Genomic DNA, 27,541 nt, shown 5'->3' with positions numbered 1-27,541 from the left:
CTCCCATAAAAGAGTACACAAGGATTAAAAAAATTATATCAGCCTATGAAGCACATAGCCACAATAAGTAATTGCATAATGGAACAGATATAAAAAGACTATCTGAGGGGGGGAAAGAAGTCTACTGGGAACCTCTAGACACTGGAGACTCAGTGAGTTACACCACCACAAGGAATTGGTCTCTCAGCTCTCCGACTGTCTGCAGCCAAGCTGGAACAAGTCTCATAAGCTCGGATCTCCCCTGGAATCTAAAGCCTCCTCAGCCTTCTAAGTCAGCCTGAGAGAACTGGCTCTGTAAGTAAAAATGTTTTGTTCAATGAAAAGGCTTAATTCTGGATTAGCTGAGATGTCTTATCCATAGGGAAGAATTTCCTCACATTGTTTAAAGTTAGATTAGACAGTGAGGTGATAGACTGAGGTGGATGGTAGAATTATAGAATTGTTTATTATTAGGAAATATGTGTTTTTTTCTTCCTGGTGTAGTTTGGTTAGCTGGTTGTTTGTTAGTTATATGACCTAATCATTGTGCTAATATATTTATCGGGTGGTTACTGGTTTGGTGCTTAAGAAACCAAAAAGGTTGTCAGGGGCTTAAAACCTTATTTCTAGCCCAGGCCGATTTGCTCAGTGGTTAGTGTCATGGGTTCAATTCCTGGTCAAGGGTACATACATCTGTTGTGGGCTCACTCAATCCTGACCCCCAGTCAGAAGCATCTCTCTCATCTCTCTCTCTCTCTCTCTCTCTCTCTCTCTCTCTCTCTCTCTCTCTCTCCTTTCTCCCTTCCACTCTTTCAAAAAATCAAAGGAAAAGTATCCTCAGGTGGGGATTTAAAAAAAGTTATTTCTAAGCTCAATGTTTCTTAATAAAAAATGAAAAAAAAATGCCAATTTGAACACCTACTTTATGCCAGGCAGTGCATTAGGCATATTCTTCTTTATAGATGAGGAAACTGGATCAAAAAAAAAAGTCTATATTACTTGCAGGTGACAATGGTTGTTAAGAACATGAGCCTTGGAATTTGAAAGAACTGATTTTGGAATCCCAGCTCTGACATTCATTGGTTGTGAGGGACCCTTAATATGTTTCATAACCTCTCAGATTCTTTATCAGAAAAGATAATTTAAAGTGAATTTAATAATACTTGCCTCATAGGAATTAAAAAGTAATATTATAAAGTGCTCAGTACAATGACATAACATTCAAGTAACAAGCTCCAATCAATGGTAACTATTATTATGATTAATGTTTTTAATTAGTATTGCTGTATAAGGTCTCAAAACTACTTAGTGTTTGAGAAAGGATCTGAACCCACATCAGTCGCACACATTGACCATGGCTAGGATAATAGTGATAATGTCATATGGTCTAATTCTAATTCAACAGTTAAAGACATAAACATGAGTTGCAGCTCACAACAGTGCAACAACAAAAAAAGAGAATCATTGTGATCTCAGTGGACAGAAAAATTAGTTGAGAGACTGTAGCTCATTTCTCACACATACACACACACACACAAAAAAAAAAAATAAAGATTGTGCATGGATTGGAGAGGATGGATTGAACAGATCTGAGGGTGATTGCAGTGCAAAAGAGTAAGTTGGGAGCCCTAGCTGGTTTGCTCAGTGGATAGAGCATTGGCCTGTGGACTAAAGGGTCCCAGGTACAATTCTGGCCAGTGCACATGCCTGGGTTGCTGGCTCAGTCCCCAGTAGAGGGTGTGCAGGAGACAATCAATCAATGACTCTCTCTCTCATCACTGATGTTTCTATCTCTCTCTCCTCCCTTTCTCTCTGAAATCAATAATGTTTTTTAAAGAGTAGCTTGGGGAAACTTTAGTGCCTCTCCCTAATAGTATCCATTAGTTCTCCTGTATTCTTTGATATGAAACAGTTACATCCTTTCGATGTAAGAAAATGCAATGAAATACAGCTTCAAGTACCCACTAGCAACCATATTGCTAGTCCTTAGTCTTCATATCTAGACTACCTGATGCTCTCATTTTTGACATTTCAAAAGTAAAATCAATAATAATTTAATTTGCATGTAGGGGATGAAAGGGAAGAGAACATGTGTATATGTTTGTGTGTGGAAGGAAAGCAATGCTAAGTAGATGATTTGCTAGAATTTAATGTCATTTTGTAACAAATAAAGCATAGAAGAGAAAGAGAAGTTGGAATGGGGGAAGGAATACCCTGGGTATGGCTCATATTGAGGTTGAGTTATCTGAGGGATTACGATTGAAGCTGTCCCTCAGGACGAGATAAAGTTTTATTCACTGGCACTAAGAAGAGAGCTCTGATTTGTCCTCCAAATTGGTTCCAGTCATTTTCCTAAATTGTTGATGTGATCTCACTCTAGTTCCAAAATTTGTTACTGCCTTCAAGTTTAAAACTTTGCCACAGCTTTAAAAATTCTATCAATTTTTTAAATATAGAACTCAGGAAAGGCCACAATTAGACTTCAAATTTGCAAGTCATTTGGATATAAATACTATTTAATACCCTGGGAATAACTAAGATATCCCAAGGAGAGTATAATATCTGGGATAGCAAGAAAAAAACAAAAAGAGAGAGAGACTTCGCAAAAAGAAGCACACACAAATAAAGCCTAGATAGTGTAGGTCAGTAGGTCATGTGAGCATCAACCCATGAACCATGAGGTTGAGGTTTGATTCCCAGTCAGAGTTCATGCCTGGGTTACAGGCTCAGTCCCCAGTAAGGAGACTGCAAGAAGCAGCCAATGAATGATTCTCTCTCACCATTGAGGTTTCTATCTCCCTGAAATAAATAAAAACATTTTTTTAAAAAAAAACAGACTTTTAAGGAATACCACAATTAAAAGATTGTTTGGTAAATCGGAGTAGTGGGGAGTCCACAGAATAACTATCTGGAAGGTAATTAAGGAGAAAGTTTCAAAGAGGAGGGGGCAACATGGAAGAAATTTGAGAAGAGGGGGAGGGAAACAAATCTGGTAATAAATTTTTGGATTTGCTGTTTAGAAAGTCATTGATGGCATTAGTTGGAGAACTTTCTGTGAGTGGTTGCAGAAAATTTTCAGATTGTTACTGAAGTTGAAGTAGATTGTCCAAAGGACATTTTTTGTCATAAAATATATGGCAGAGAATGGGGGGGAGAAACAGGATTTGTCTTACTGCCCTCACTAGCTAAGCACAATGGTCAATTATGAGGTATGGTCAATATATCTTGGGTAAATTGAGTGTGTGTTGAAAATATCTATAGAAAATATTGTAGAACGCCAAATGAGAGCCAATGTTGCAAAATAAGATACTTAACTGGAAAGGAATTTCGTTGGAGTTAAATCAGAAGAGATGAGAATGATTTGTTTACTTATTCATAAAATATTTAGAAATGCCTGGCTCTTAATGCTCTGCAACTAAAAATCTAAGTTCCTTATGCCTCCCTTGGAATGCAAGAGTTCCATGTCCTTGCCCCCACCAATTCCTTTAGCTTTGCATGTGAGGCTCCAGCATAGTGATTTTTTTGTATTTTGTTATTTCACTCAGCCCCTGCTTATGTCTTTATGTCAAAAACACTGTTTCCCTGTCTTTCATCCTTGTGAACTCACTTCTGCTCATCAGAACTTTACACAGTTATATTTTATCTACTCTGTTAAGATTTCTTGGAACTAATAATTCTTGACACACACACATTCTTACATACACACACTATCTGTCACCCCACACTATTTCTGTCTTATCATAAATAAAGAGGTAATGTGCAAATTAACCTTCATGCCCTCACAAGATGGCTGTGTATGACCAAACCGGCAGGGGGGTTAGTGAGGGAAGACCAAACAACTGAACAGCAGGCTGTGTAGGGTGACCAGGCCAGTGGGGAGGCCATAAGGGGCATCCAGGCAGGCAGGGGGAGAAGTTGGGGGCAACCAGGTTGGCAGGAGAGTCAGTGAGAGGCAACTAGGCTGGCAGAGGGGGCAGTTCAGGGCAACCAGGCCGGCAGGGGAAGCAGTTAGGAGTGACCAGGCAGGCAGGCAAGCAGGTGATCGAATAGGAGCCAGCAATCCAGGAATGTGAGAGGGATGTCTGAGATCGAGCCCAAACCAGCAGTCAGACATCCCCAGAGGGGTCCCGGATTGGAGAGGGTGCAGACTGGCTAAGGGAAGCCCCCGTGCATGAATTTTGTGCACCTGGCCTCTAGTTGCTCAGAAGTATCTTATCTTTGTGCACTCTACAGGTAGCAGTAGAGTTACATATTCTCTGATATGTAAATAATACAGTGCCTAGCATTTAGTAGATATTCAATATTGGAACTTTTTCATTTCTTATTTTCAAAAGAATTACTGGTCTCTTATTAAAAATAAGATTTTCAGCTTTAAAAAGATGAGATTCTGCTCATCTTATGTGGCTCATTGGTTAAACATCAACTTATGAGCCAAAAGATGAGGTCCTGGCAAACTTTCTGGTTTTCTCAGACACCAAACCACTGTTATTTTACTAGCTTCATTGCTTAATGCTGACACAATATAGGGTGTGCTCTCAGTTTGATACTGAAACGAACTAGTGTTTATGAGGAATGATCAAGAGCTTGAGTGGAATTACTGGCTATGAAAAGGAATAAGAAATCCCCTGCGTTGGAGCCCAGCATGAATAAGGAGCAAGTGCAGGAAGATGTAGAAGGAGGGGGGAAAGGATTTGGAGGAGCTCCCTTCTGCCAGACTCAGCACAGATCATTTCAACCTAAACTCTGTTTTTCCTCTGATATCCAAGCCAGAAAAGAAAGGGAAGACATTGATAAGAAGAATGCAAATGAGCAATGAAGAAATTGTTTGAGTTAATGAAGGGGAGCTATAAAGAAGCTAGGATGAATGAGAAATTTCAGATAGCAATTGATAATTTTAAAATAAAACTGATCTCATAAAATTTCCTAGAACTCAGTGAGTAAAATTATAACTCTGTCATTGCATATTAACATAATCACACCAACCAGGGCCAAAATTTCCCAATTTTCAATCTAATATTTCTTTAGGTAATCCTGGAGGTAGCACTTTATTTGGGTAAACTTGTGTGTCTTGGAAACTCTTAGGTTCCCACAAGGAACAATTACTTCTCACTGATCGAGCCCTCTTCAGTCACAACCCTAAATTCTGCTTTCTCCAGACCCCCCTCTTCCAACTCATACAAACCCATATGCCTAATTTGAACTTTCTACTCAATGAAAAAAGAAACAAGATGTTTTCCATAAAGTTTTATCTTTTCCTCCAAAGCAAAACAGTGTACTAGGTATCTCTTGAAAAGAATCTCTTAACAAAATGGAGAATATCTGTTGTGGAGAACAACTAGTCTTCAGGCAAATTGAAGAAACAAATATAGCTGAACATGGCAACACAAAATGTCCCTGAGGTGGTAGGTCTGTGCTCTAACTCTCCATCCCATTCAAATGTGATGCCAGGTGCTGCATTCTAAGGGTCACTGCAAAGATTAGATACTGTAGACACACTGCGCTGGTGCCTAAGCCATTTATTATCATTTCATATGTGTTCCAGGTATTATAAATATCGCTCCTATTTTCTGGCTTCCCAAATCATCCTAAGAGTCTCTGCATTCTATACTTATGGCTGATATAATACTGCTGCTCTAAAGCCCCAATCTATGTTTCTCTTATGTCAACTATACAGGAAACCCAACCTGCTACCTCTTTATCACAATTTAAACATTGCAAAAAGAATGAAATATGATTTTCCAGTCTTGGATAAAATGTCTTTATTTAGTCCAGACATCTCTGACAAGAGGAATGAATGAAAAGGTCACATAGTATAAACATAGCTACAAGCAAAGGGCCCCTGGGGAAGAAAAATTGTGGACTGAGAGAAATACAAAAAATAAGAAATACAAAAATTTTAAAGGGTACTTACTACAGCAGCTGGAAACTTACAATTCTTTTATCAATTTAAATGAGCTATTCATATTTATGTAGTATACAGATATTCATCTTGGGTTTGTTTGGGATTCAATAAAATTATAGGTTTTATTTTTAAATTGTAGTTTAAATTAATTGTCTAGATTAATTTTTTAAATGTAGTCTTTTCATTGTTCTAGAATTTCACCTTGGAATTCTGTACTTATAATTCAGCATGTCCAACTTGCAGAATACCACATCCTCTTCCATCATTTTCCTGCTAACTGGTGTTCCTGGGCTGGAAGCCTTCCACATCTGGATCTCCATCCCCTTCTGCTTTCTCTATCTAACAGCCCTCTCGGGAAACAGCCTGATTCTCTTTGCCATTGTCACTCAGCCCAGCCTCCATGAACCCATGTATTATTTCCTCTCCATGCTGTCCACCACTGACCTCGGCTTGTCCATATCCACCCTAGTCACCATGTTGGGTATATTCTGGTTCAATGCCCGGAAGATCAGCTTTAACGCCTGCCTGTCACAGATGTTCTTTATTAAACTCTTCACTGTCATGGAATCCTCGGTGCTGTTGGCCATGGCCTTTGATCGCTTTGTAGCCATCTCTCATCCTCTCAAGTATGCAACCATTTTAACTGACTCCAGAATAGCTCAAATTGGAGTAGCAATTGTCATCAGGGGTACACTGACGCTGACACCAATGGTAGCCCTTCTGAAAAGACTGTCCTACTGCCGCAGCCTCGTGCTCCACCACTCCTATTGCTTCCACCCTGATGTAATGAAGCTCTCCTGCACAGACACCAAGATCAACAATGTGGTGGGGTTGACAGCCATGATCTCTACTGTTGGGGTAGACTCAATCCTCATCCTCCTTTCTTATGTTTTGATCATTAAGACTGTCCTCAGCATTGCATCCCCAGAAGAGAGGAAGAAAGCTTTCAGCACATGCATCTCCCATATTGGAGCTGTTGCTATTTTCTATATTCCATTGATCAGTCTATCCTTTGTTCACAGATTTGGAAAACAGGCTCCACCATATGTACATACTATGATTGCTAACACCTACCTGCTGATCCCACCTGTGATGAACCCCATCATCTACAGTGTGAAGACCAAACAGATACGTAGAGCTGTGATAAAAATTCTCCATTCCAAAGACATATAGACTCAGAATTCTAGCCACTCTACATCAAGTCATGTTATTAAAAAATAGAATTAGTGCTCAATAAAACTGAGCAAAAATTTACAGATTGGGTAATATGTAGAATATCAGCTAGCTTGATTCCTTTATTTTACAAATGTGAATACACAGACATAAGAATGTGAGAGACACCTGCTGGCATAGCTCAATGGTTGATCATTGAACTTATAAAATTATGATTCCCTGTCAGGGCACATGCCTGGGTTGGGCTTGTTACCCAGTATGGGGCATGCAGGAGGCAGCCAATCAATGATTCCCTCTCATCACTGATGTTTATATCTCTATCTCCTTTTCCTTTCCTCTCTAAAATCAATAAAAGTATATTTTTTAAAAATTGTTTAAATAGAATAAAAGGAACAAACAGCCTAAAGCCCTAAGTCTAGAATTTCTTCTCCCCATCGCCTTTCATTCTAAACTATTGTTAATCCTGCCAAAAATCCTTTTTACTTAATCTACTTCATAGCAGTTAGAACAACACATTATGAAAAAATTCACTCCTTTATGAAAATTAGGGAGTACTTCCTAACTGTAATAATAATTTTAACTAACATTTATTTCCTTTGACCAGTCATAGCTCTAGGTGTGTTTTTTACATATATTAACACATTTTTAAAGGTTTTTTAAAATATTTTTTATTGAGTTTTTACAGAGAGGAAGGGAAAGGGATAGAAAGTTAGAAACATCTATGAGAGAGAAACATTGATCAGCTGCCTCCTGCACACCCCCTAATGGGGATGTACCCACAACCAAGGTACAAGCTCTTGACCGGAATCGAACCTGGGACCCTTCAGTCCTCAGGTAGATGCTCTATCCACTGAGCCAATCCATCATCATCTTGGACCTGAAATATAATAGCCTCCTGATGTATCTCTCTTTATCCACTTTTGCTTTACAGTCTAGACAAGACAAATACACAAGACAAATCATGTCACTTCCTCTGTTTAACTCCAGTAGTCTCCTCTCTTACCCAGGGAATATTCAGTGATTATATGTTATATCTGACTCCTCTCCATCATCTCAACTGCTCCAGCAACTCCACGCTTTATACACTCTCCTACATCCACACTAGCCTCCAATATTTCCTTAAACTCACCAAACATGCTTCAACATGAGACTTTACACTTGCTGTTCTTTTTACCTGAAATATTCTTACCCCGGTATCCACATGATTTACTGTCTCACTTCATGCAGGTTTCTGCTTAAGTGTCATCTTATTACAGGGCTCTTAACATAAAAATAACAATACCACCTCTCCCCCAATTCCCGTCTGCATTTACTCTCATCTCTACCCATCTTGTTTTTAGTTTCTAGCACTTTCATTCCTCAACATACTACATATCTGTTTATTTCTTCTCTTGTTCCCCATTACAAGGTAAGATCACTGAGTATAAGGCCTTTGCTTCATTTATGGTGTCTTCCAGACCCTGAAACAAGGCCTACCACATAGTAAAAATAATAAAATCTCTGATGACCTAGCTTTATTTTCCTCTCAAGCTTTATTACTTCCCCGGTATGTGGTACTCCAGGCACAACAAACAACTTGCATTTCCTTAACCCTGATTGCTCTATCTCACTTCATTCCTTTGACAAGTCCTTACCTTCACCTGTGTCACCTTCACTCTCCCTCCCTTCTCCTGACTTAAAAGTGACTATCCCTCAGAGGCTTCTTCCTGACTGCTCAAGTCTGGCTGGTGTCCTTTCCAGGTGCTCCTACAGTACCTGTGCTTTTTTCTCGTCCACAACTTCCCTCTTCAGAATCTACTGCAACCAGCCCACTTCTGTGCCCACTTCTCAAGACCAAGAGCAATGTTTTACTCACTGTTGGAAACTGGTGAAAAAGTTCAAATGATGTGGAAACAAACAAAGTGGGTGTTGGTTTGTTTCAACACACCACATAAGATGGAGTATGAGAGAGGAAGAGGAGAAAGAAAAAGAGTGACATAGACTAGAGAAAAAGGTGGGGCTACTCAGAGTCTTACAAATAGGGAAGAGAAGGAACTTCAGTCTCAAGATGCTCACACTACTTCTCAGATATCTCCCCAACCTCACCCCCACACACTAACGTGTGAACAGCCCCACTGCCTAACAATTTTGGAAACTTAAAAGCTTTCATCCCTAGGGTGTGGATTATAGGGACACATGAGAAATGGGTGGTATGCAAAGCAAATGTTGTGTAATGACTACGGTGGACATGCTCACATTGAATTGGAACCAGTTGTTTAAGGAGAAAAATAAAAGACACATGACCACTGTTGTAGCTACCGAACTCAGAGCCCAAGTGAAAACCCTTAAATGTCCTAAAGGGCCTATGTGACTCAACTCCCCATCACCTCTGTGCTTTCAACTCCCTACTATTCTGCCCCTTGTCTACCTACACAGGCACACTGACTCCCTTGTTGTCCCAAATATCAGATACACCCCTTTCTCAGGAATTTTATTTGTAGTTTCTCAGTCTTCTTCCTGAAATGGCCTTTCTCAAATATCTCCACAAACAGATTCCTCACTCCCCTCAGGCTTCTCCTCAAATATTTCTATGATGTGAGCCCTTCCCTGGCAGCTTCACTGAAAATGTCAACTGCCCCCTGATATTTATCTGTTCCCACATTCCCTTTATTTTCCTCCTTAAACTATTTAACATGCTCTTTGGTTTTTCCTATTAGCTCCATGTATTGTATGTCCCTCTACATGAGGATTCGAGTGGGGGGAGGGGAGGAAAGGGTGTTTCTGGAGGGCTGTCTATTTTTCTTTTTACATTGTAAGCCCTTGATAAATATTTATTGACTATGAATGAATAAAGAGTCAGATAATCTGGTTATCCAACTGATATTATTACTAATGAACTATGTGACATAATGCAAAGAGCTTTTATCTCATCTCATCTTTATCTATGACACAGGTGCAATAAAGAGTGATTTCCCTACATCAAGGTCTGTTTCATCAACTGAAAGAAAAGATGGGAAAAGAAAAACTGAAGAAGTGAATGCCCTTATTTTGAAGGATGGGACTGCACATTTTTTGGGCCTACCTTGGTATTTAAAGAGACTATGAACTCCTAGAGCCCAAGGACAGAATTAGTAAATGCACACTGGCTGCTGTGTTTGGCAAAGTGGCTAATGAGGAAGAGCAGTGACTGTGGCTGACTGAGGGAGTCTGAGTTACCTGGAAGAGTGGAAACAGATTGGCGAGAGCCCTGTATCTGTAAGTGTGGGAGTGATGGCAGAGGCAGGGGCCCTTGTGATTTTCCCTCCCTCCAGACAGAAACAAGTGGGAAACCTGTGGGAGTGGCACACAAAAGGACAGGGAGATATTTTCCCTGTCTGCCAGGCCCCTGGGGCCCCAGCTCATGCTCCCACAGCCTGTTCCCATGGGCCTCCTGGGCAACATTATAAATAGGCCTGTGCCTGAAAGGGCAAGCCAGCTCCAGCTGTTTTCTCTGCACCGTTTTTCAAGTGAGTGCAACCCCATCTGGGGTTAGGCAGCCCAAATCCTGCATCCTAAGGGACCTTGAAGACCCCACACACGGCCTCTTAGCAGGGCAGGGAAAGCCCTTGCATGCCACCTACACTTCCATGGGCCAAGAAGGAATGTCTCAGAGCACTAGCAAGTGAGTATAAATGCAACAGCCACATTTGGGCCCAAAGATAATCAGAAATTGGGTCTAGCCAGGGGTCACCTTAGGCAAAAGGCAAGACAACCTGGGAGGGAGACATGAGGTCTTCTGGGATAGCTAACTAGGGAAACAATATGATGGCCCAGTCTTAGACTGCTGCCAGCAAAGCAGAAATGTCCTGTGGAATGATGGGTCAGGACAGTGGCTGACTGTGGCCATTAGAGACCCTTATAAGTGCTACATGCAGTGGGACGGGTAGGAGGTTTTGAAAAGGAAGAAATATGTTGCTATGCTCCTCTCGCTTACTTCCATGCCTACCCTTTTCTGCACCTGGGCCCCATTTCTCTTGCACACAGAGGTCCAGTGATGTGGCCTCCCTCCAAGAAAGTTACTTAACATTATCACATACTTATCAGCCTGATTTGTTTGGATTTCTGAATCTCCTTTCCCCAAGTTACCTATGTCAGAAACATACATGGTGGACAGATGCAAGATATAAGCTTTCTTTGATCTCACTGAGGGATGCAATTATCTGCCTCTGAAAGGGGCTTTTTATGCTCTGACAGCAGCTAAGATCCAAAGTGATTTCCATACATCAAGGTCTGTTTCATCAACTGAAGGAAAAGATGGGAAAAGAAAAGCTGAAGAAGTGAATGCCTTTATTTTGAATGATGGGACTGCGCATTTTGGGGCCATTTTTGCTTGTCAAGGAGGGTAGCTGTTGTGTCATTGTACATGTTCTGAGGATAGAGAAGAGCAAATAGCAGTCAGAGATATGGATTTTATCATCTTTAATCCCTGGATTTGTTACTACTAGTTTTTCTCCAATGGGGATAATCCAAGTCAAAACCTTTAATTCTCATCTTATCATATTTATGAAAGACTGCTGGTTTCCAAACTCTCTCCACTAAGGCCAAATAGAAGAGCATCTCCCACTTGCAGTTGAGGACTGAAGTTAGGAGTGAAGAAGAATCTTGGCAAGATGAACAGTTAACCGAACACAATCGAGGAAGACTCCTGCAGAGTTTATTCCCAAGATTCAGAGGTTCTTGTTGAAGCCATGTCCTTAGCTCCTGAGAGACAATTAGCTCTAAAAGCCAGGACACTAGGGAGCCTAGAAGGGAAACATTTAACGAAGTCACAGCACATGTGTTTAGGGTGAGGAGGTTGTGGGCAGAACAACACACGGCTTCTAAAAAGGAAATGTCTGCCAAGGCTGGTTTGGGTCAGTGGATAGAGCGTCAGCCTGGACTGAGGGGTCCCAGGTTCGATTCCAGTCAAAGGCATGTACCTTGGTTGCAGGTACATCCCCAGTGGGGGGTATGAGGGAGTCAGCTGGTCAATGTTTCTCTCTCATCGATGTTTCTGGCTCTCTGTCCCTCTCCCTTCCTCTCTGTAAAAAAATCAATAAAATATATTTAAAAAATAAAAATAAAAAGGAAATGTCTGCCCTATCAATGCCTTGTTGGCCAATGTTCCAGGTAAGACAAAGCTCTAGGAATAAGTTCTTGGGGCAATAAGAGTGGCCTTGTAGGCAGCTTTCACATGTGTAGGAACCCATCAGCAAGGAGAGGGAGAAGAGCCTTCACAGGGAACATGCCAGACACTAAGGTCTGCTGGAGGCCCCCACTGCCAGCACTTTTATCTCCGGAGAAGTCACTGGAGGGAGCTCCTGCCTTTCATTTAATGACCCTCAGATTTTCCTTCTTTTTCTTAATAGATTGACTTTTGGCCTTTTTGCTTCATATTCTTTTTTCCTTTTAATTTTTTTAAAAATACTATTGTGTTTCTTTCTCCCCACCCTGACCTTAGACCTGGGGACCTGGAATCCTGAAAAACTGCAAAGCAAAATAAAACAAAACAAAAAAACCCTCCCTATCCTCAATATACCCTTTATTTTATTCCCTTCTCTGTTTGATTTCTACTTATGTTTCAAAAATGAACAGAAGGATCTTTTTTCAGAGTATGATTATGTTTCTCCTCTTCCCATGCATTAAATGCACACCTTATGCTAGCACATCCCCAAACTCTAATAATTTGATTACTTGTCCCCTTTTCACTCTAAGCAGGGCATCTGAAAGACAAAAGGTATCTATCTTTCACCTCTGTATCAAAAGCATCTAACAAATAACCTTATATATAGTATGTCATGTAAGTCAATGTTTATAGAATGAATGAAAAATTGAAGAAAAGAGGGAGACAGGAGAGGAAAAGGAAGAGGGGAGGGGAAGAGAGGGGAAGGGAGGGAAGGGAAGGTGAGGGGAGGGGACAGAGGACACAGTATCTGGAAGTTCCCAAAAGGGTACTCTTAATACCTATCTGAGAAAAGGACCACCCAGTGTCAGATATGGGCCAGGAAAAGGAGTCTAGGGGAACTTGAGGAAGATCTATTTTGGGATAAGCATGTTCTTTCCAAGTTTCCTTTTAAAAGTATAAATGGACCTTGAGAATAGTGACAGTACATGAATTTGAGCTGTCACTTTTCTCTTTGGAGAAGGCTTCATATCTTATGAAAGAGCCTAAAGGGCTTAGAAGGGGGAGGAGAATAAAGGCAGGAGGGCTGAGGAGCATCAGTCCCCAGGTTTCCAGGGCTGACCTCTCTGACTGTGTTCCATCTCCTACCAGGCTGCCAATGTGACCTGACCCTCTCCGGTGCCCTCTTCTCTGTGCCAGCTATGAGTTCCTGCAACTTCACACACACCACCTTCGTGCTTATTGGTTTCCCCGGACTAGAAGAAGTCCATTTCTGGATGGGCTTCCCTCTGCTTTCAATGTATGCTGTGGCTGTGTTTGGAAACTGCATCGTGGTCTTCATCGTAAAGACGGAACGCAGCCTGCATGCTCCCATGTACCTCTTCCTCTGCATGCTGGCAGCCATTGACCTGGCCTTGTCCACATCCACCATGCCCAAAATCCTCGCCCTCTTCTGGTTTGATTCCAGGGAGATTACCTTTGATGCCTGCATCGCCCAGATGTTCTTCATTCATGCTCTCTCAGCCATTGAGTCCACCATCCTGCTGGCCATGGCCTTTGACCGTTATGTAGCCATCTGCCATCCATTGCGCCATGCTGCGGTGCTCAACAACACAGTAACAGCCCAAATTTGTGTGGTGGCCGTGGTCCGTGGATCCCTCTTCTTTATCCCACTGCCTCTGCTCATCAAACGGCTGGCCTTCTGCGAATCCAATGTGCTCTCGCACTCCTATTGTGTACACCAGGATGTGATGAAGTTGGCCCAAACAGACATATTACCCAATATGGTCTATGGTCTGACTGCCATTCTGCTGATTATGGGCGTGGACGTCCTGTTCATCTCCTTGTCCTATTTTCTGATTATACGAACAGTTCTGCAACTGCCTTCCAAGTCAGAGCGGGCCAAGGCCTTTGGAAACTGTGTGTCACACATCAGTGTGGTATTGGCCTTCTATGTGCCTCTCATTGGCCTCTCAGTGGTACATCGCTTTGGAAAAACCCTTCCTCCCATTGTGCATGTTCTCATGGGTGATGTCTACCTACTCCTGCCTCCTGTGATCAATCCTATTATCTATGCTGCCAAAACCAAACAGATCAGAACTCGAGTTCTAGCTATGTTCAAGATCAGCTGTGACAAGGACCCTCTGGCGGTGTGAAGCAGGTGACCTTTATGACTCCATTTTCCCTTATCCTTAAGGGCTTGATAATGACTGACTGATGCTAGCCAATAAGCATACCAATGCTTTTCTCCAATTTGATTTCCAAATTCTGTCTCAGTTCAGAGTGAAATCTGGGGAGATACCATAATTCCCTTCCATAGGTCAAAAAGTTATTTATATCTTTACTATATAAAAAATGTAAGTAGAAAATCCACCAGTGCTTCGATAACTACTGGTATTAAAAAGAAAACATAAAGAAGAGTGACAAAAATACAGTTGGCTTTGAAACAAGGGAAAAATTATTCTATCTAATAGTAATCCAAGGTAGCATTTTTGTCTATCAAATTGGCAATTTTTAATAGTGAGAATTTACAATAAAAAAGGAGATTATATTAAAGCATATGTGTCCCAAAAAATGTATACACACTTTAACAGCTGATAACTCACTTAATTTTCACTCCTTTTCATTTTTAACGGATTTGAAATAATGAATGAAGCCAGACAAGGCTTTGAACAAAGAAACTTTATCCTAAAGTACCACTAGACAAAATATACAGTCTATGTTACAAAACCAGCAACAGTCGATGAATTGAGGGCACACAAAGACCGAAGAAAATGATTCTTGACATTTGTGATTCCTTTGCTTCGTGTTATTAGCAGTTCCTGGACCAGAATGATCATCAGTTTGAAAACAGGCATTGACAAAAAAAAATTATTCATTTCTGTAGATTCTTTTAAATTTTGAAAATGAACTGTATGTTAATAAACATTAGCTTTATAATCATTCAAAGTGTGTATACATTTTGGAGACACACTGTATATTCTTGAATATCACAGTTGATGATATAATTGGCAGTATGAAATAAGAACTTTTTAAAAGTTGTATGCTTTAATGCTGAAATCACACTTTTGAAAATGCATCTTAACAAAATATCTCTAAGTGCAGAAAATGGGTTTTTCAAAACAGATATTAATTACACCACTATTTACAGTAATCATATACTAGAAATCTCCCATAATGTGTAAAATTAAGGAAGAGCAAACTCAAGTATGGTCCATTTACTTAATGGAATATTATGTGGAATAACTCATATTAAAAAATATTATATGGCCTTTAAAGACTCTGCTATAAAAAAATGCTATAATTTAAGAAAAACAATAGACACATGATTGAAACTAACTTGAAAAATAAACCATGCCTTGAAGGAAATGTGCTCAAATCATTAGTGACTTATTTTTGTTCCTAATTTCTAAATTTATTTATTATGGAGGTCATGTTTAGCTGGCATGTGTAACTTTTTAATGGGGAAATAAAACAGATAACTTATATAAACCAGGGCTTAGCACATTACCTGGGAATTTATCTAAGCCTTAAATAATAATGTCAATGAACACATCTTGAGTGCTTACAATGTTCCAGGCATTGTAATGAGTGTTTTATGGATTTTATCTGATCTTCACAACAACTTTATGAGGTAAGTATATATTTGTGCCCTATTATAAGTGAGAGAAATGAGGCTTACATTAACAAGACAACTCATACAATTTGTGTATGCTATCCCAAGATTTGAAATTACATTTGATGATCAAATATAGTTACTTAATTTCCATGTTATATTGCTTCCTGTTTAACATCTGCCATTGATTTCCTCAGCCTGTGCAAATTCTCTGTTTTCTCTCTGCTGTGTGCTTAATGAGATGAATGACTATGTGTGTTGAGAGTTAACCCTGCCCTTGTAGTGGGCAACAAATTCAGATTACTTTTCATGTTTGACAACCACCTTTCATATTCTACATTCTGCTTCTTTCCAGATTAAGGGAGAATAACATTTTTTGTCTATTTACCTCTTATACCTTCTCAATCATGTCTCCTTTTTTTTTTCTTTTTTTTTTTTAGTGCATTTTGTATCTGTCAAACAGTTCAAGTGTCTAAGTTTTAACTTAACTACCATGAGAAGGCTAAAAGACAAATTCCAATGTAACCCTGATGTTTGGGGGGGCTAGTAATCTAAATCTGTACCCGTAACCTAATGTACATTCTTGATAGCTTATTATTAACTCACTGCCCCTTTTCTCCACAATCTGGTCTTGCAAGACCTGGTACCTAAATGCTCACATTTTACAGATGCCATAAACCATGAACCCCCAGAGGGGGTTATCAGCGCTGGCGCCAGGCCAGGCCCTTAGATATGATCTCAAGACCCCATCCCAACCCACGGAGCTTTTTGCAAAGCCCACTAAAGATCCAGAAGTCCTATCCCACACATGGGGAAACAAAAGAAACCAAAGGGGTATAAAGGAAGGGCTTCCACCGTATTGGTTTGCTCAGACTCTGCATGCAACTCCTCTGAGATCACCCTCGTAATAAAGCTGTATAACTTCATTTCTTTCAGTGTAGCTTGGGTTTCTCTGGTCTTCTATAATAAGATAAAATAAAATTTTATTTTAAATTTTGCTAACTGTTATGCCTATTGATTTTATAATTACAGAATCTTATAAACTCAGATTTGAAGATACAGGAGGTTTTCTAGTCTTCTTTCCCACCAGTGCAGGAATCCTGATGGGTACCATTTGTAAAGATGCTAATGTATCTTTTCTCAGGATCTGATGAGAAGCTGAAATCTGACTGCAATCCTTGGGCCTATATGTTCCTTCAGTTGCTTCACTGAACAAACCTTGGGTGGGGGAGATGGGTGGACAAACCATGTGGAGAGTCCAACCTGTGGGCTCTTGCTTAAGAAGAGGGAACGTCAGAGCATTCAACTGATTCCCTACTCAGAGCAGTCAAGTCATGCAGCCAATCAATGCAGCTAGTTCAGGACTGAGGGAAAGAGAGAGAATGGAAGATAGCTGTAACTTCCCTAAAGAAACAAAAAGATGTCCATGCTTGGTGGAAATGGAGAGTCAGATTTTTGGCCTCACTCCAAACAATGAGGTCCCCACCACCTCCATCTGCTTCTGTCTTCCTGAGCATTACTATATCTCAGTTAAACCCTCCTGCCTACTTCCATATGCCTAAGAGCATGGTCAAATAGATAACTTAATAAAATGGGTATCTCTTGCTCCCAAATTCCTCACTGTGTCCCACCACAGTCCAACATATATTCATATTCTATTTCTGTTTTTCCTACCCTTCCCACTGCCCTACGATTTTTATTTTTAAAAAGTCTAGTGAAGCCGAGACCGGTTTGGCTCAGTGGATAGAGCGTCGTCCTGCGGACTGAAAGGTCCCAGGTTCGATTCCAGTCAAGGGCATGTACCTTGATTGCGGGCACATCCCCAGTGGGGGGTGTGCAGGAGGCAGCTGATTGATGATTCTCTCTCGTCGATGTTTCTCTCTATCCTCTCTCTTTCTCTTTGTAAAAAAAAAAAAATCAATTATATATATATATATATATATATATATATATATATATATATATATATATATATATTTTAAAGCCTATTGAAGAGTTCTATGCCAATATTCATTGAAGCACTATTTACAATAGTCAAAAGGTGTAAATAACTCAAGTGTTCATCAACAACTCAACAGAAAAACAAAATGTGGTATAGACATATAATGGAATATTGTTCATCCATAAAAAAGGAACAAAATTCTGATGAATGCTACAAAATGGATGAACTCTGAGAACATTATGCTAAGTGAAATAAGCAAGACACGAAAAGACAAATATTGTATGACTCCATTTATGTAAGGTATAGAAAATCGGCAAATTCATAGAGACAGAAAGCTGAATAGAGGTTATCAGGGGCTGAAGGGAGGGGAGGATGAGGAGTTACTATTTAATGGGTACAGAATTTTAGCTTGGGATGATGAAAAAGTTGTAGAAATGGATGGTGGTGATGATTGCACAACGATGTGAATATACTTAACCCAACTGGGTTGTATACTTTAAAAACTTTAAATGATAAATTTTATATGTTTTACTACAATACTTACCAAAGAATATAAACTATTTCCTTATCAATGTTAGGTCAAGAACATGTTGAAATGACTGTATTTTGGATAAAGAAAATATATTATTTAAAGTTCTTTAATACACGGCCTAGAGAGGATGATATTTAATGCATTCCAGGGAGACGTAGCCCTGGAAAGGGATTTGGGAACTCTGAGCTATTGTTTCTGTGAGTGACCTTATCTAGTTGATGTAATCTCTGAGCATTAAGAAGCCATGAGCCTGTGAGGCTGAAAACCTTCAGGTAGCCCTGGAAAGGGATTTGGGAACTCTGAGCTATTGTTTCTGTGAGTGACCTTATCTAGTTGATGTAATCTCTGAGCATTAAGAAGCCATGAGCCTGTGAGGCTGAAAACCTTCAGGGACCCCTTCCCTGAGGCCACACCCGCTGTTTTCTCAAACATGGTACCAACCCAATCTCCTTCTCCCTGAATCTACCACTTAAGGCTCTTTCCAAAAACCAATCCTGCTCTCAAAGATTGGGGATTGTCCACCCAAGAGGTATTCACAAGCTCTCTAAAAGGAAGCCCAGTGCAACAGAAAGAGCAGACAGTTCTGTGCCTTATGAAGTCAATCCATCCTCTGTGAGGCTTGTTATCTCTTCTGTTTGTTAGAGGTGATAACAGTACCATCAGTGTTTTATGAGAATTGTGTACAATCATCCACATAAAATACTTGGGATAGTATTTAGTACTAAGTATGTAGTCAATAAGTATTCATTATCATTACTTCCAGGGAGGAGCAAATAATAATCCCTGCCTGACAGGATATTGGAAGAATAAAAATGTGTGTTCTGATGTGACAAGCAAGCCACATAGAACATTCATTGAGTCACATTAGCCTGGGAGTTTGGAGCTTAAAAACTGGGTTTCCCATCTCTCCCCCCGCTCCCTACCTCCTCTCCCACCCCACCCCCCTACACACACACACCATCTTACACACACCAGTACCAGGTCTGAGGTTGGGGATAGGTAAAAGGGAGTATAGTATGGTAGATGAAAGAGGTAAGATTTAAATGAGATTGAAATGACTGATCTTATGCACTAGAGCAGTGGTTGGCAAACTGCCGCGGCTCTCGAGCCACATGCGGCTCTTTGGGCGGCTCTTCCACAAAATACCACCTGTGGGCGCACAGTACAGGGCGATTGAAACTTCGTGGCCCATTCACAGAAGTCGGTTTTTGGCCTGGGCGAGTCTATTTTGAAGAGGTGGTTCTAATGCAGAGCCACACTCAAGGGGCCAAAGACCACTGCACTAGAGGATGAAGACTGACAGAAAGGTCATAGTTTTCAAAGCTGTTCCAGAAAAACGTTACTGTATTCTAGAGGATGCCAAACTAAAGCGGGATATGGCCATTGTTTATTCCCTGTTCACAGGGTTCTGAGAGAGTGTTTGCCTTCTGGTTCCCATTGATCAGGAAGAGCTTCCAGGAGGATACCCTCTGGGTGTTTGAGAGCTGAGTTAACTAACAGAGGTGGTCCCAGGCAGGCAGTCGCTGCGCTGCTATGAGAGAACTCTGGGTCTCAGGCAATTGCTCATCACAGTGAGTACATCTTTCCCAGTGGAAAAAGTGTCTCCAGGGACTTAAGACCATAAAAACACTGCCCCGTTCCCAGCCATGTTTATGTTGGCCTGGTAGGTGAAGGGCACTAGTTTAGGTAGCCACGTCCCCTTGAGAGCCAGAGTCTGAGTGAGGTTGTTCCATAAGTAGAACAGTTCATCCCCCAGTAATTTCATTGAGGCTCCCCTCTCTGAGTAGCACATCATTTATCCCAAACTGAATTAACAAAAAATAAGGACATAATTTTCTTTGTTTGTTTCTAGTAAGAGAGTTCCCCAGCCTTTTTTATAATTAAAGGCAACATTTACTCTCAGCACATGTTTATGACCAGATTACCAGCATCACATATTTGCAATTCTTTCCCACAATGATCACCACCAATTCTTTAGCTGGTGCCAAAAGTTGTGCCCAGTGGTCATTTCTTTGATGTCATTCAGTGTTAAATATTCAAAAATCATTTCAGTGTCCCAGGCCCTGTAAAAGGTCAAGAGAATCCAAAAATAAAGAATAGAGGATATTGTAGTGGGTGTCAAATAGAATCCAAAAGATAAGAGATAGTATTAGCAAGGGCATGGAGAAAAGGGAATCCTGTGTACTATTGGGGAGAACGTCATTGGCGCCAACCACTGTAGAAAATATGGAGGGTCCTCAGAAAGTTAAAAATACCGTATGATCCAGCAATCCCAGCTTTGTGTGGGTGTATATCCAAAGGAACTGAAATTATCTCCAAGAGATACCTATACTCCCTTATTCAGTGCAGCATTATTCACAACAGCCCAGATATATTGGAAACCACCCAAGTGTGTGTCGATAAACAAATGAGTAAAGCAAATGTGGTATACATGTCAACACATATATTCAGCCTTAAAAACAAAAAAGGAAATCCTGCTATTTGCGACCAGATGAATGAATCTGAAACATTGTGATACGTGAAATAAACCAAACAGAAAAAGACCAATACTGCATGGCATCACTTACATGTGGGATGTCTCTGCCTCAGGTGAGTCCAACAGGCTTCCACTCCTCCTGCAGGAGTGGGATCTCCTCCGCACGCGGTCTAAGTGTAACTGGACAATCAATGGGTCAGGGCTGCCTGTCCCTACTTGAGCCAATTGAGCAGAGACAGGGTTGAACCGTATATGAGCGCTTATTCCAATAATGCCACCAGCATGGTCACCACTGGTGACCTCCCCCCACCATAAGCCAGCTGCTTGCTTATATTGGGTAGAAGGAGGAAGATTACTTGGGGAAGGAAGCAAAAGGAATAAGAATGGATATGCAAAATGGGTAGTTTACAGGGGTTTGCAAAGGCCTGCAGGTATACAAAGGGCTGGGAGTTTCAAAGGGCTGGCATTCCAAATGTTGTTCATCTTTGCATCATAATAGGCAGCTCCTGGATGTGGAGGATGGCCGAGTTTCTAAGTGAGCCTCCAGGACCCAGCCAGGTTGGAGTGCACTTTCTTTAATCAGAACAAAACAATCAGTTATAAGATTTAAAAAAAACAATTCTAATGTTTAATATGGTTTTAAGAGTTAATAATTCAATATTGTATAATTGAAATTTGCTGCGAGTAGAACTTAAATAGTCTCAGAAAATAAAGGTAAATATGTGAAGTGATGAATATATTATTAACTCAGTGGTGGGAATCCTTTCACAATGTATATGTATATAAAATCATCACATTGTACACTTTAAGTATATTACACTTATACCTCAATACATGCATAAATTAACTCAAATTGATCATTGACCTAAATGTACAAAATTTTTAATGTGAGTATAAATCTAAAACTTTTAGAAAAACATGGGGGGAAATCTTCAGGATCCAAGGCAAAGCTTTCTTAGTATTGACACCAAACGCATAATTTATTTAAGAAAATTTTCATAAATTGGGCTTTATTTCAATTAAAACCTGTTGCTATATTGAGCTTCAATTAAGAGGTTGAAAAGACAACTTACAGAGTGGGAGAATATATATACAAAACTTTCCTTAAGAGGAAAAAAGTAACAGGCTGGACCCAGTTCAGCTGGGAGAGTGCGACCAAAGTCAAAGTCAAATGGGTCCCTAGAAAACAGCTCCAGGTCAATGACCTCAGTGCAAATTGATTTATGAAACATCTGAGGCCACAGCTATTTTAGGGGTGAAGAAAGAACAAGGACAGGCCTTGTATGTGGTGAGAAATAGAGCAAGAATTAGAACCCATGTCTGACTGACTGTAGTTCTGATGAGGAAAATAAGACTTTATTTGGGGGGAAGAGGGATGGCCCAGCAGCCTGACTCTGTACCTAATTAATCAGTATTCCTAATGCACATTCTTGTGAGCCTATATGCATGTCACTGCCCCTTCCTTAATTATCTGGTCTTGCAAGACCTGTTTACGGTACCTAAATATTCCCATTTTACAGAGGTCATAAACCATGAACCATACACAACCCCTGGAGGGCATTATCAGTGCTGCTGCCAGGCCAGGCCTTTAGGTGTGGTCTCCGGCCCCCATCTTAATACATGGGACTTTTTGCAAAGCATGTGAAAGGTCTGCAAGTCTTATCCATATTTGGGGGGGCAAAGAAACCAAAGGGTATAAAGAGAAAGCTTCCTCCATATTGGCTTGCTCAGGATTTGGAAACAGGCTCCCCTGAGTCATGGTACTAGTACATCTGGAAATAAATGGGTTTATCCTGAATCTCAGAGTACTCCTGTGTATTTTTTTCGGTTGCCTGGGAAATTCTGTAACAGTTCATGTTCTTTTCACTGTCCACACACACACCCTCCCCCCTCTTGCACCTGCCTGATTCATCAGGTCAGTACTAGGCTAGAAAGTGTGGGCACAATCTTTGGCAGCTATAAGCCCAGAGTCCTGGTGTCTGTGCCAGAATGAGAGCTGAGTTTTTAGAACAGTGTCTGTATGCCTTTCAAAAGTCTGCTCCCTCTCTTCCTCCTCTAGGAAGCCTTCCCTGATTCCCTCAGCCTGGGTTGGGCCAACACTTCTAGGCTCCCAACACATCACTCTACAGCCCTACCCACTGCAAAGACTGGGAACTCTGGTAGGGCTCATCCTGAAGCCTCACCAGGAATGTTGTCCTGGAAAGATTTCCAACGCATATGGGCCTTTGAAGCTGATAATCAACGATTATCATCATTTAAACTTGGATGGGATATTGTAGAGTCTATAATTCTGCCTCTCTTTCGCACTTAGTGTTTATTTCCTCTAAACAATTTCCCCTGATTCCAAAGATTCTCCAACTTTCTTATTCCCCAGGAACCTGAGTGGAGTGTTTCCTCTGTGGCCCAAACCTCGCCTTCCCTGGAGATTGGGCACTGCTGCTAAGGCGTCTCTGTGCACTGGGATAAAACAAGTCCTCTGCCACAAAGACATCTTAGACTTCTACAGCATGTGGAGTGGCAGAGCAGCTTGGGAAACAGCCAGGGTGAGTAATCAGGGCCCCAACACACCTGCCTCTCCACTTCCTAGATGGGTGACTGCCAGCACCTTAGCCTCAGATGGAGATATCAGTGGGCAGGTCTGGAAGTAATGCAGAGAAGAAGAAAAATGAGTCTTGGACAACACAAGAGACAGTGGTCTCATCCTTTGCTTGAAAAGGACGGCCTGAGGACGCTGCCTGGCTGAGGTTCAGAAAGTTACAGGTCAGAGATGAACTGGATTCCCAGACCACATTTCTGGGGAGAGATGACCCCTAAAGTCTCTCAAGAGCAGGAGTGGATGAGACGATGTGTCAAGTCCTCTTCTCATCTGGCATTCTCATCAGTTAGTTTTGTTGTTGCTGCTGTTGACACTACAATATTACAGATGTTCCTATTTCCACCCCCTTTGCCCACCTCTACCCAGTCCCCATATCCCTCTTCCCTCTGGCCAGCACCTCGCTGTTGTCTGTGACTATGAGTTATGCATATATGTTCTTTGGCTAATACCTTTCACCTTCTTTCATGCAGTTCCCCCTTCCCCCTCCCATCTGACAGCTATCAGTCTGTTCCTTGTATCCAGGCCTCTGTTTCTACTTTGTTCATTAGAATCCAGATTATTTTTATACTCTAATATCAAAAACTTTAAATTTGGTTAATCATTTCTTTATTTAAGAAAGTTTTGTGCAAAAACTTTTTTTCTCTTTTCTGAATAGTAATTATCTCCAAGAGTATTTTCAAATATCTGTATCTTCTTTTATCCCTTTGATTTTTTACAAAATACATCTGCTCAAATTCTGTTGGCCTTCTCTGTTGCTCATTTTTGAATGGGGTGACTTCCACCAGAGCTTCATATTTGCTCAAAACAGTAACTGAAAGAGAAGGAATGGAGGATGCAAAACTGATACTATGGGCAACTTATTTCCTTTTAAAGTCTTCTACCAGAATATGCATAATCCTCTGCTGTAGAAGCAACCCACACACACTTAAATGAGAAAGAAAAAGGTCATTTTTCCCTTCAGAGCAAGCCCATGATATTGGCTAAATATGGCATAACTGTACACCCTAGTGTTCAGACTAAAACTCTCTTTGCTCACAGATCTATTTTTGGTGGTTGTTAAAGAAATCTCTGCTAAAAGATATTTGGTGGTGGTTTCTCTTATGTTTTTTTATTAACCTACTAGAAGCCGGGTACACAAAATTTGAGCATTTGGGTCCCCTCAGACCAGCCCGGACCCTCGCCAAACTGGGATCCCTCTCACAATCCTAGACAGCTGGTTCCTAATCATTCACCTGTCTGCCTGCCTAGTTGCCCTTAACTTCCCCCCCACTGCCAGCCTGGTCATCCCCAACTACCCCCTCTACTGGCCTGGTCACCCTCTACTGATCCCCGCCGGCCTAGTCACCCCTCACTGCCCCCCCCACCCCCCGCCAACCTAATCACCCCCAACTGCCTCCCACCAGTCTGGTAGCCACTAACTGCTCCCTTACTAGCCTGTTTGCCTCTTACTGCCCCACCCTGTCACCCCTCACAGCACCCCCACTCCTCCCCACTGTTCTGATCACCCTACACAGCCTGCTGTTCAGTCATTAGGTTGTCCCTCACTAACCCCTATGCCAGCCTGGTTGTAGACAGCCATTTTGTGAGGGTGTGAGGGTTAATTTGCATATTACCTCTTTATTATATAGGATATGTGAAGAGATCAGTCTTTCACACTATGAAATGAAACTTTTATAATCAATAAATTAAAATATAGTTATTAACTAGCTTGCTTTTAGATGCAGTATTTTGTTATATAAAATGCATTGGGTAACACTGATTAATAACATTAGATAAATTCCAGATGTACAACTTTATAATACAGTGTCAGTATATTTCATTCTGTGCTCACCATCTGAAGTCCTTCCATCATCCTATATTTGACCCATTTTACCCTCTTCAACCTCCCCGCTCCTCCTGCCCCTCTGGTAACCATCATTCTATTATCTGACACTATGAATTTGCTTGTTTGTTTGTTTGTCCATTTCTTGCTTCATGTTTTATATCCCACATATGAGACAAGAATCATGATTGGAATATATTTTTAAATCTATCCACTTTATATTTGGTATTGTGTATGGACCCAGTCACCTAATATTAGAGTTGGTGTTTTTTTCCAGTAATTTTGTCATGTCTCCTTATTTTTCTGCCCAATTTCAGATCACAACTTTCTAGAGACCTAATCTGTCCTCCAAAGATGCTCCATTCCCAGTCTTATGTCAACATCTCCTTCTTCCAACCAGCTTCCTTCCTGATGATTGGCATCCCAGGGCTGGAGGCCATTCATGGCTGGATCTCCATTCCCTTCTCCTGCATGTACACTGTGGCCCTCACTGGAAACTGCCTCATCCTCCTGGCTGTGAGGAGGACTCCCAGCCTGCACCAGCCCATGTACTACTTCCTGTCCATGCTGGCCCTCACTGATGTGGGTCTCACCTTGTCCACAATGCCCACCACCCTGGCTGTGCTCTGGTTTGACTATCGTCTCATTGCCTTCAATGCCTGCCTGGTGCAGCTGTTTTTCCTTCACTCCTTCTCTGTGGTGGAGTCCTCGGTGCTCCTGTCCATGTCATTTGACCGCTTTGTGGCCATCTCCAACCCCTTGCGCTATGCAGCTGTCCTCACAAACAATGTCATCATCAGAATTGGACTGACCATTGTGGCAAGAGCCACTGTGTCACTCTTCCCAGTACCCTTCTTACTGAAGAGACTGAACTTTTGCCCTAGCAAGCTGCTCCTGTCTCATTCATTCTGTTTCCATGCAGATGTCATGAAAAATGCCTGTGCTGATATTACTGTCAACATCCTATATGGGTTGTATGTAGTTCTGTCCACAGTAGGTGTAGACTCCTTGCTTATTGTACTATCTTATACCCTTATTCTTCATACAGTGATTGGTCTGGCTTCTCCCAAGGAGCGCATTCGGGCCCTCAATACTTGTGTTTCTCATATCTTAGCTGTTCTGGTTTTCTACATACCAGTGATAGGTGTATCCATGATCCACCGTTTTGGAAGGCACCTGCCTCACATTGTACATGCTCTTATTGCCTATGTGTACCTGGTAGTGCCCCCTGTACTTAATCCCATCATCTACAGTGTGAAATCCAAGCCCATCAGGGAGGCCATGCTCAGGGTGCTGAGGGAGAAGTGGCAAAGCTGATGCAACCAACTATAAACCACAGAGTCTGAGGAAAACATGGCCAAAAGTCAAATCTGATGTCCAGAAAGCCCTTGTTTAGAACCTTGACCCAGACATATAATCAAGAGTCCAGTAAGCAAATGAAACGCTTAGATTGACAGGTGAAGAACAGTCTTGATTCTTTTCTGCACTCATTAATTTCAGCTATTTTGTTCAGTGTTTACTTGTGTAAGAGCCTGTGCTCATTATTAAATATATTAAAATGAACTGTGCACGATCTCTCCCCTTCTTTTGAGGACAGAGGCTTATAAATACACAACCAAAACCAAGTGTAATGAGGCTACGATAGATACACACCAAGTGCTAGAGGAACCTCAAAGAGGGTTTACTGCCTTGTTGAGAGGAAATCAAAAAGGAAACAGGAAGAAAGAGGCTGAAAGGTGAGGAGGAGGTAGTCAGGCAGAAAAGGTGGGCAAGGGGAAGACACACCTAGTAAAGGGGGGAAAACTGAGGTGTGGAATTATTTGGTTTGCTTGCATAAAAGTGAGTAGGCATATGTGGCTCAGAAGTTGTGTGAGTCTTGGGGGAAAGACAGAAGATGATCTAAGGATGATGGTGAGATTTGCTGGGTCTTTCAGATCTGATTAAAGCATTTGTCCTTTGTCCTTTGTTTAAAAGTCAGGCATGGAGCCCTAGTGGGTTTTGCTCAATGGATAAACCATCAGCCTATGAACCTAAGGGACCCATGTTCAGTTCCAATCCAGGGCACCTAACTCAGTTGCAGGCACCTGCCCTGCCCCGGCCCTGGTCAGGACACATGCAGGAGCAACCAATCATTGTGTTTCTCTCTATCTTTCCCTCTCTCATCCACACTCTCTAAACATCAATGGAAAAATATTCTTGTGTAAAGATTAAAAATATGTATAAAAATCAGGCATGGAAATGCTATTAAATTGTAAAATGTTGCACCAGTTTAACTGTATTGAAAAGGTGAAAGTGGAAGAGAAAAAGAATGCAAGGAAAACATTTTGGAAGTTGTAAGAGTAGGGGAAAAAAAAAAAAAAGAATGGAAGCTAAAATTATCAGTG

The 27,541-nt window shown here is 41.2% G+C and overlaps 2 protein-coding genes across 2 annotated transcripts; both read left to right on the top strand.

Annotated features, from left to right (window-relative positions):
- Positions 1–206: 206 nt before the first annotated feature.
- OR51E2 (olfactory receptor family 51 subfamily E member 2) lies at positions 207–23,180 on the top strand. Its single transcript, XM_084894285.1, has 4 exons — positions 207–294; positions 9,987–10,288; positions 13,326–14,334; positions 23,114–23,180. The coding sequence occupies exon 3, from the start codon at positions 13,376–13,378 to the stop codon at positions 14,327–14,329; it is 954 nt and encodes a 317-aa protein (XP_084750411.1). The 5' UTR covers positions 207–294; positions 9,987–10,288; positions 13,326–13,375; the 3' UTR covers positions 14,330–14,334; positions 23,114–23,180.
- On the top strand, positions 6,110–26,474 carry LOC311627529 (uncharacterized protein; the record flags this gene model as incomplete). Its single annotated transcript, XM_084894038.1, has 3 exons — positions 6,110–7,052; positions 23,246–23,282; positions 25,475–26,474. The coding sequence occupies 3 exons, from the start codon at positions 6,110–6,112 to the stop codon at positions 26,472–26,474; spliced, it is 1,980 nt and encodes a 659-aa protein (XP_084750164.1).
- Between the last annotated feature and the right edge of the window lie 1,067 nt (positions 26,475–27,541).

The sequence above is a fragment of the Pipistrellus hanaki genome, assembly GCF_964339955.1.
Source record: "Pipistrellus hanaki genome assembly, chromosome: 9".
Classification (NCBI taxonomy): Eukaryota; Metazoa; Chordata; class Mammalia; order Chiroptera; family Vespertilionidae; genus Pipistrellus; species Pipistrellus hanaki.
The sequence above is the reverse complement of the archived record's forward strand: the minus strand, read 5'-3'. Positions and strand labels throughout refer to the sequence as shown.

What these genes read in the sequence shown, in the direction of transcription:
- OR51E2 (XM_084894285.1), top strand. Translation starts at nt 13,376, where the DNA reads ATGAGTTCCTGCAACTTCACACACACCACCTTCGTGCTTATTGGTTTC.